The sequence below is a fragment of the Plecotus auritus genome (assembly GCF_963455305.1).
Source record: "Plecotus auritus genome assembly, chromosome: X".
NCBI lineage: Eukaryota > Metazoa > Chordata > Mammalia > Chiroptera > Vespertilionidae > Plecotus > Plecotus auritus.
In genome coordinates this window covers 117,155,368-117,165,631 of record NC_137784.1, presented here as the reverse complement: position 1 = coordinate 117,165,631, position 10,264 = coordinate 117,155,368, and the positions used below count along the sequence as shown (strand labels likewise).

At 40.9% G+C, this 10,264-nt stretch overlaps 1 protein-coding gene across 2 annotated transcripts; it reads left to right on the top strand.

The window, feature by feature from the left end:
* Positions 1-8,632: 8,632 nt before the first annotated feature.
* LOC308239847 (serine/threonine-protein phosphatase CPPED1-like) lies at positions 8,633-9,732 on the top strand (the record flags this gene model as incomplete). 2 transcript variants are annotated; one of them, XM_080652706.1, is made up of 3 exons in its annotated part: positions 8,633-8,709; positions 8,871-9,085; positions 9,503-9,732. In XM_080652706.1, 3 exons carry the CDS (start codon positions 8,633-8,635, stop codon positions 9,730-9,732), a joined length of 522 nt encoding a protein of 173 aa, XP_080508832.1. The 2 variants fall into 2 exon arrangements, with proteins under 2 accessions (XP_080508832.1, XP_080508831.1); XM_080652705.1 differs by having other exon boundaries at positions 8,871-9,732.
* Positions 9,733-10,264: the final 532 nt, after the last annotated feature.

Here is a 10,264-nt window from a genome sequence, read left to right as displayed (position 1 = left end):
ATAAATGGTGCTGGGAAATTTGGTCATATACATACAAAAAAATGAAACTAGATCACCACTTATACCATACACAAAAACAAACTCAAAATGCTTAAAGGACTTTAATGTAAGACGGGAAACCATAAAAAAATCTTAGAAGAAGCCATAGGCAGCAAAATACCAGACATATGTCATAGCAATATCTTTACCGATAAAGCTCCTAGGACAATGGAAACTAAGGAGAAGATAAACAAATGGGACTACATCAAAATAAAAAGCTTCTGCACAGCAAAAGAAACCACCAACAAAACAATAAGAAAGCCCACTGCATGGGAGAACATATTTGCCAATGCTATTTCAGATAAGAGTTTAATCTCCAAAATTTACAGGGAAGTCATACAACTCAACAAAAGGAAGATAAACAATCCAAATGGGCAAAGGACCTAAATATACACTTTTCAAAAGAAGACGAACAGAAGGCCGAGAGACATATGAAAAACATGCTCAAAGTCACTAATCATCTGAGAGATCATTAAATCAAAACAACCATGAGGTACCATGTCACACCTGTGAGAATGGCTATCATCAACAAATCAAGAAACGACAAGTGCTGGCAAGGATGGGGAGAAAAAGGAACCCTCGTACACTGCTGGTGGGAATGAAGACTGCTGCAGCCACTGTGAATAATAGTATGGTGTTTCCTCAAAAAATTCAAAATGGAAAATCCACTTGACTCAGTAATCCCATTTCTAGGAATATATCCCAAGAAACCAGAAACACCAATCAAAAAGGATATAATGTTCATAGCAGCACAATTTACAATAGCTAATATTTGGAAATAGCCTAAGTGCCCATCAGCAGATGAGTGGATTAAAAAACAGTGGTATATCTACACAATGGAATACTACGCTGCAATAAAAAAGAAGGAATTCTTACCATTTGCAACAGCATAGATGGAACTGGAGAGCATTATGCTAAACGAAATAAGGCAGTTGGAGAAATATAAATATCACATGATCTCACTCATATGTGGGATATAATGATTAACATAAACTGATGAACAAAAATAGATCCAGAGATAAGGTAGCAGTGAACAGACCTTCCATCCTCAGAGAAAAGGCAGGGGAGGGGGGGTTAGAGATCAACCAAAGGACTTGTATGTATGCATATTAGTATAACTAATGGACACAGACGCTGAGGCAGTTGGGGCTTGCTCTCAGGGATGGGTGTGGCCAGGGGGTAGGTCAATCAGGAAAAAAGGAGACATGCAATACTTTAAACAATAACAAAATTAAAAACAAGAGAAATTAGAAAAAAATAAAATAAGCGTAACACAAATAAATCTATTTTTCTTGTTCTCTGAAAGCAAAATATTTCCTGTTGCACACACCATACATGTCAGTCCAAGACTAATGATGTGGCAATTGGCTGCTAAAATATTCGCTGCTGGAATTAGTGAACAGAAATGGTGTGCCTGAAAGTAAGGCGCTTAAGGGAAATGAATGCAACACAATTATAGTAATCAGTCATTAGCCAATGTTGTAGTTCATTATTAATAATTATGTATAACAGGATATTATAAAAATTAAGTTATGAAATTTTTATTAAAACGTTTCTTACGTACCCTTATATTGGCTGGGCCGCAAAAATATTTGTTGTGGGCACATGTGGCCCAAGGGCCTTGAGTTTGACATGCTTGCTCTATGCTCTTTCCCCTCCTACCTGCTGGTTGTTGACACCAAGGGCAGCCTTGGATGCCTCCTAGTTTAAGATGTCAGAACCTCCACTTTCCTGGGTCCCTAAATGTGTACACAGAGCAGAGCCACATCATTACCAATGACAAGATACACTCATATTGGACCACTATGTAACCAATAAATAAACTTACACTATGTTAAGGCACTGAACTTTTGGTGTTTATTGGCTATAGGAGCTAGAATTATTCTAACTAATACAGACTAAGTCACAGAAGAACAAATCTGAAAAGACCCTTAAAGACCTCCTCTATTGTGCAAGAGGTATTGAGGCTCAGAGTCATTGTCTAAGTTACTTCAAAGGATCTTATGCTTCAGGACTCCTTCAACTAGTCCCTGACCTTTTACATATAATGTTAATTAAAAGCTGTACCATCAAAGTATTTTCTGTTTGTCTAGTTAAAGCCAGATCTATTCCTAAGGAAACTTTAACACAGAAAGTAGTATATATAGACTCACTCCACTAGAAAGCACAACTGAATGAAATAAAGACAAGGGAGCCCTTTCTTACTGTTCTGTGGTCATAGCAAATACTTAAAATACTCTGTCCCCCTATATCACAGGGCGTTGTGAGGCTATCATAATATTATACTTGTGAAGGAGTTTTGAAAAATAAAGTTATGTTATATATAGTATTATTATTCAGAAATTTTTATTTATTACTAATGATCCAGGAAAATTAAACTACAAGCATTTGTTAGGTAACTATTTTTTATGCTTTCTTAGCCCTATGTTAGTCATTGTGGGAAACTAACCATATTCAAGAAGTTTACAATCTAGCTGTCATAGTTTGGGATTCTATACCAAAGTACTATAGACTGGGATGCTTATAAACCACAAACATTCATTTATCACAATTCTAGAGACTGAAAGTCCAAGATCAGGGTACTGGCATGGTCACCTTCTGGTAAGGATTGCAAATGGCAGACTGCTTGCTGTGTCCTCACATGGCAGAAGTGGAGAGAGATCTCTCTGAGACCTCCTTTGTAAGGGCACTAATCCCATTGATGAGGGTTCCAGCCTCATGACCTAACACCTCCCAAAGTCTCCACCTCCAAATACCATCACACTGGAGATTAGGTTTCAACATACGAATTTTAGGGAGACAAAAACAGTTGATCTATTTACTAGCTAATACCACACAAAAGATTTTAGAAGTGCAGTTATATGGTATGAACAATGATAATTGAATAGGCATGTAGAGAAGGGAGAGATTCATAGAGGATAAAGAAATAGGAGAAGAGTCTCACGGAGATTTCAAAAGACTCTAAAGAGTTGTCTAGAGAGATAACATATATTGGCACATATGGATAATTTGATCAAAAGGGCCTCTAGCCGTGACTGGTGCAGCTCAGTTGCTTGGAGTCATTTCATGCACCAAAGGGTCATGGATTTGATTCTCCATAAGGGCACATACCTAGGTTGTGGGTTTGATCCCCAGTCAGAGAGTGTACGGAAGGCAACCAATTAATGTTTCTCTATCACATTGATTCTCACTCTCTCTCTCTCTCCCCCCGCTCTCTTAAATCAATTAAAATTAAGATATTTTTTAAAAGCAGAGCTGATGCCTGGATTACCGCAATAATTATGCCAGTGGATATCTTGCTTCTACTACAGTTCTTTTCCCACATTTATCCAATAGTAATAATACCTGAATAATGAAACTTCTCTATGTGCCAACCATACTGTATGTGAAGTACTTCTCAGCCATTATCTAATTCTGCCTTCATTATAACCCTTTGAGTGAGGTATAATGTCTCCATTATACAGATGAGGAAACTCAGATTTTAAAGTTTTAATTGCCAAGTGTATCACAGTTAAAAAGTAGTAGAGGTAAAATTAAATATGGTCCTATACTCTTAATTGCCAACCTACACTTTCAACAATGTATTTGGAAAGATAGTTATGATATCTCCAAGGACAGAAATTCAAGGTAAGACACAAATGTGCAAAGAAAATTATCTTCATTCCCTAAATGGGCAAATAGAAACAGTATGGCAAAAGTAGTAGATGAGTCAAAAGATTTGCATTAAAACCCTGGATCTACCACCAGCTAGCTATAACTTTAGGTGATTTATATTAATTCTCTGAGCCTCAATTTCCTCAGTGGGAAATAAGAAAAAGTATTTCCTACCTCATAAGACTGTTATGAAGATTAAATGAGATGTCATACATTTAAATACATTTGAGCTATTACTACTTTTATGGTAGAAATAGAGTCAAATAAAAATGTTTTCAGGACATAAGAAATAATCACAGGAAACCCTTAGACAAGAAGGCATTAACTCAGAGCTGAAAAGGCAGTCCTATACTACAGCCTACTACAAAATATCCTATATAATAAAAGGCTAATATGCAAATCAACTGAACAGCAGAACGACCTGTCACTATTACGTGCACTGACCACCAGGGGGTAGACGCTCAATGCAGGAGCATCCCCTGGTGATCAGTGCGCTCCCACAGGGGGAGTGCCTCTCAGCCAGAAGGAGGGCTTATGGCTGGTGAGCGCAGGGGCAGTTGCAGGAGCCTCTCCTGCCTCCGTGGCAGTTGGACATCCCCTGAGGGCTCTAGACTGTGAGACAGCACAGGCTGGGCTGAGGAAACCCCTCCCCAAGTGCACAAATTTCATGCACTGGGCCTCTAGTCAAATAATATTAATGGATAGCACTTATGGGCTTCTTACTATGTGCCCCTCATTTTCATCCTAACAAAAACCCTGAGGTGGATCATAGATTTTGTCCAGGGGATTTTGTTTCATTTTATTTTTATTTAATTTTTGTCTGTTCAATACCTGGACAATCTTCTCTTTTTTGAATGAGTCTTGATGAAAGGCAGAGTCCCACTTCCAACTATCAATGCCAGATCCAGACACTACCTACTCCTTGAGCTATAGCATGAGTAGGTGCCCTCAACTTGGCTGATTAGATAACCCTGCTAAGGACTTGGCATCAGAAATGAGTAATGCCTTTTAGCCATTGATTTAGCAAGTGATCTGTGGTGGTGCTGCCAAAGCGGCTTCCAGAGTCTTAAAGCTATAGGAGCCATTACCTAACCTGGTCCTGCAATTTCCCTTGGTTTCTGCTAGTTTCTGAACTTAATTTGCTAACCTTTCCAATACCTTTCCAATAAATTTCTGTTTTGCTTATGTTAACTGGAATCAGTTGCTGTTGTTTGTAAACAAGAATTCTGGCTGGTGCCTGGCTGGTGTGTCTCAGTGGTTGAGTGTTGACCTATGAACTAGGAGGTCATGGTTGGATTTTGGTCAGGGCATGTGCCAGGGGTTGCATGCTCAATCCCCAGCAGGGAGCATGTAGGAGGCAGCCAATCAATGCTTCTCTCTCATCATTGATGTTTCTATCTCTCTCTCTCTTCCTTCCTCTCTGAAATCAATAAAAAATATTTTTAAAAATCCTGGCTGACAAAAGTGGTTACTATTATTGTACACATTTTATAAGTGAAAAAAGTGAGGGGCAGCTAAGAAATAATGGATCTGAGATTTGAACTCTGACAATATGACAACAAATATTCCACTAAGAAAAAAAAAATAATGTAGATACCATTCACCTAGAACAGTGGTTGGCAAACTGCGGCTCGCGAGCCACATGCGGCTCACGAGCCGCGGTTTGCCACTCTGTTGACTAATGAGTTTGCCGACCACTGACCTAGACTCTCAATTCCAATAATTACAGGCTATTATTGTTCCTTGTGATTAAGCCCTATCCCAGTGGTCGGCAAACTCATTAGTCAACAGAGCGGCAAACCGTGGCTCGTGATCTGCATGTGGCTCGCGAGCCGCAGTTTGCCGACCACTGACGTAGAACATCACTGCAACTAGATATATAAGATAGATGACAGATAGATAGATAGATAGATAGATAGATAATAGATAGATGATAGAGTGAACACACACATATACACATGCACACACAGAGACTATATGTATGTGTTCACATGTTCATGAATGTGTGAATAGATTCTGAATGCAATGCAGACTTCCTGGGTTCAAATTCTGGCTCTTCTACTTACTAGCTATATGGCCTTAGGCAAATTAGTCAACTTCTCTGTGCCTCAATTTATTCATCTATAAAGTAAGGATGATAATAAGAACTTGCACCTCAAAGCATTACTGGTAGGATTAAGTAAGTTAATATGTGTAAGGCACTTCAAACAGTATCTGGGACAATGTCAGTATTTGTTATTATCATAGTAGAGGCCTGGTGCATGAAATTTGTGCACAGGTAGGGTCTCTAGGCCTGGCCAGCAATCAGGGCCCATCTTTGGGGCGGCTGGCAGGGCGATGGGCAGAGGGGACTGCTGGCACCTGCCTTGGCTGGCCTGGCGCCACCTGCTTGCTGGCCCCACCCCCTGCTGCCACAGCTGGTCACCTCCCTCTGCGGGGCGACTGGTGGGGCAATCGGGGGGCACCCGCCTTAGCTGGCCTTGGGTCTGCGGGCTGGGTGCAGCTCCTGCATTGAGTGTCTGCCCCCTGGTGGTCAGTGTGCATCATAGTGACCAGTCGTTCCACTGTTTGGTCAATTTGCATATTAGTCTTTTATTATATAGGATAATTTAAGTTTTTGGACTGTAGATCATACCTTTAATCCCTATCCAAAACAAATAATATTTTTTCAAAGAAATTACCTAAATTCATTCAAATAAGAAACATTTAATATTTCAATATACAAAGGCATTAATCAAAGGAAATACTAGAATCCTGGGAAATTTAGATTGGCACATGGTTCAGCCTAAAATGTAATCAGAAAAGTACTATTTTCACCTAAATTTCTTTTGATTTTTTTTCATGAAAAATGTACAGATAGACCCAGTTGCTGTCAAATGACAAGGGAAGAACTTCACATCCTGCATCTAGAAAAGAAAACAATGAGAATGCTAGCATAAGAGACCCAGAGTACTTCCCTTACCCAACTACACCAGCTCACAGAGCCCAGTTTCAAGAATGGCTTGAAAACCTGGCCAGTGTGGCTCAGTGGTTGAGCATCAACCCATGCACCAGGAGGTCACTGATTTGATTCCTGATCTAGGGCACATGCCCTGGTTATGGGCTCAATCTCCAAAGGGGACCATGCAGGAGGCAGCCAATAGATTTTTTTTTCTCTCTCTCATTGATGTTTCTCCCTTTCCCTCTCCCTTCCTCTCTCTCTAAAAATCAATAAAAACATAGTTGAGGGAAAAAGAATAGCTAGAGAATTCAGCCCAGATGTACTAGGGACAATGAGGTACATAGCAAGAGAAACTAGCATTATTGGGGACACTCCTATGTATTAGGCATTTTATATACATCACCTCATTTAATTATGACAACAACCCTTGGTAATGAATATTATTATTTACATTTTATAGGTGAGAAAAGTGAGTTTCAGAAAAGGTGAGTGACAAGACTATTAAGTTACAGAGGTATGATTTAAATCTAGGCATGTTTCACTTCAAAGCACATTCTAAAACTCTAACATAAAAAGTCACAGGAGCAATGAGTTTATTGGGGAAGCTTGAAGTATAGAACTCCATAGAGAAGAAGAAGAAATCAGCACATGTTAGACCCTAATGCAAATATACACTGAGGATTGATTCATAGCATTATTACATGTATTATCTCATATTAGCAAACTGAAGTTTAGTGGTAAAATGCCCCAGGTACTTAGTGTTCCCTTGTATTTAATTAATTGTAAAGCCTCTTTTAATAGTTGAAAAATAAAAATATTAAAACCACTATGTTGTACTTTACAACAGGCACATGCAGACCGGATAAGCCATGAATAAATATGACATCTTTTTGGAACATCTGTTTTTCTTAAAGATCTGGAAGGAAAAGTTACATAATTTACCTGAGAATGTAAATATTTTGAAAAGTCAAAACAAACATGAACATATGGAGTAATATGCAAAAGCCTATTATATTTTAAGATTAAAAAACAGGAGGAGGAGCTTAAGAACCTCTGCAATATTGTGTCTTAAATAGGGGTATTTCATGTTGTCTGAAAGTTTTACCAATTTTTATGTGCATTTCAGTCCATCATCATTTTAGCAAAACAACCGTTTTTTTCAAGTTAGCCTTAGCTCGTAAGTCTGGAGTAATTGAAAAAAAGATATAGTATAGGAGGCAAATTTCTTTAAGCAAAGACTACCAAATCTGATATTGCAGACATTGGTAAAAACTTTAGCATAGCCCTGACCGGTTTGGCTCAGAGGATAGAGCGTCGGCCTGCGGACTGAAGGGTCCCAGGTTCGATTCCGGTCCAGAGCATGTACCTTGGTTGCGGGCACATCCCCAGTAGGGGGTGTGCAGGAGGCAGCTGATCGATGTTTCTCTCTCACCGATGTTTCTGGCTCTCTATCCCTCTCCCTTCCTCTCTGTAAAAAATCAATAAAATATATTAAAAACAAAACAAAAAAACAAAAAAACTTTAGCATAACAACTGTCATCCATATTCTGGCTGACATCATAGCTGAAATAATGCAGCATTACCCAGAAGGAATTGTTTGATGTTAGATATTACAAAGGATAATCAATGATAATTGGTTCAAGGATATGGACTTAGAAAACCCAAAACCTTGGACTTCAATTATTTCTCTAATATTGCTAATTTTGTGAAAATAATAGTAGATATTTTTTCCTCAAGTGAACTACCAAAACTACTGGATTAACCAACCAATAAATATCAACCAGAGCTTCGATTTTAGCTGAAACACATGATTGTTTTAAACTCATATATATATATATATATATATATATATATATATATATATATATATACTTTTATTAAAAACGTGTTACAGGTTCTGCTCCCAGCAGGCCAGGCCCTGCCGGCAGTTGGGTGGTGAGGAGTCGCGCCGCTCCCTCCCACGCAGTGTACCCAGGTGGGACCAGGAACTCACTCGCCATGTCCGCAGTAGAGGCTGGAGGTGTTTTCCACAGAGCCCGGGGAAGGACCCTGGATGCGTTTCCTGCAGGGAATTTGTGGATACTGTCCCAATAGAACTTTTCTTGTTTTGAGGCAAACCATTCGGAGACCCAGTTTTCCATTTCTTCGTATGTTTTGAAGTGCTGTTCAGAAAGTGTGTGTGCCATCGATTGGAACAAGTGGTAATCTGAAGGAGCAAGGTTTGGTGAATACACAGGGAAAGGGAATGGAAAGGCCCATTCTACTTCATCCAGGGTGCAGACCCACAATTTGGACTGATTAAGGCCTGGTCCACTGGGGACTATGACAATGGTGGAGATGAGTGGGGGCAGGAGATCCATCTAACTGAGCAAGCCATTCAGGCCATCAACAAGCTGAACCCCAAGCCCAGATTCTTTGTTCTGCGTGGGGACCTCATCCATGCCATGCCAGGGATGCCCTGGCGGAAGGAGCAGACGAAGGACCTGCAGCGGGTGCTCAGAAATATGGACAGCGACATCCTGCTGGTCCTGGTCAGTGGCAACCACGATGCGGGCAATGTCCCCACACCCGAGACCATTGCAGAGTTCCAGGAGACATGGGGAGACAACTATTTCAGCTTCTGGGTCGGGGGCATCCTGTTCCTCATCCTCAACTCCCACTTTCTGTACCATGCCTCCAGGTGCCCTGCCCTGAAGAAGGCCCAGGACCAGTGGCTGGACCAGCAGCTGAGCGTGGTGGGGCAGCAGAAGTGCCAGCACACCATCGTCTTCCAGCACATCCCCCTCTTCCTCCAAAGCATCAACGAGGACGATGACTACTTCACCAAGACCGTGCAGAAGGAGATGGCAGACAAGTTCGCCAAAGCAGGTATGAAAGCTGTGTTCTCAGGCCACCACCACAGGAATGTCAGGGGTACCTACCAGAACCTTGATGTCGTGGTGTCATCTTCCATCGGGTGCCAGCTGTGCGACGATGCCCACAGGGTCCAAGTCGTGGTGGTCACCACTGAGAAGATCGTTCATTGGTTCTACATTTTGGATGAGCTGAGTGAGAGGGGAATAGAAGGTGACCTGATGGACTTAATGAAGGAAAAATGATTGCTTTATGATCCAGTCACTTCCACCTCCACTGTCTTTTAATTTTGCCAGAAACAGCAGCTGCATACAATCACTTCTGAATAAAGAAGTATCCAGGCACATTTGTGAATTTATGTCCTTTGCATAAATCAGAGAGCTGGGTCCTATTCTAAATTACATTTGAAGTAGAACTTCCTTCCCTTTAAGAAAGAGAAGGGGGATTTCAGAAGATGGTGGCTGGCAGGACGGAGGTGAGGGAGAGGAAGTGAGTGAGTGAGGGGATGAAAGGAGAGTGTGTGGATTTGTGTGGTGTGTGTGTGTGTGTGAGTAAGGGACAGTTAAAGCCCTGTAGGAGCAGTAGAGGCTGGCAGACCAGGCTCTCTTAGACAAGGAGAGACTACCACTGTTGCAGGCACTCCCTGGACTGTGGACTGCACCATGGAGCCCATACCATCTTGAAGGGGAGAACAGCCTTTTTTAAGAACTCATCAGCACCACCAACCTGACAGGCCTTGGAACTGCGCTGCAACCCAGCAGCCACTCCAGCCAAAAT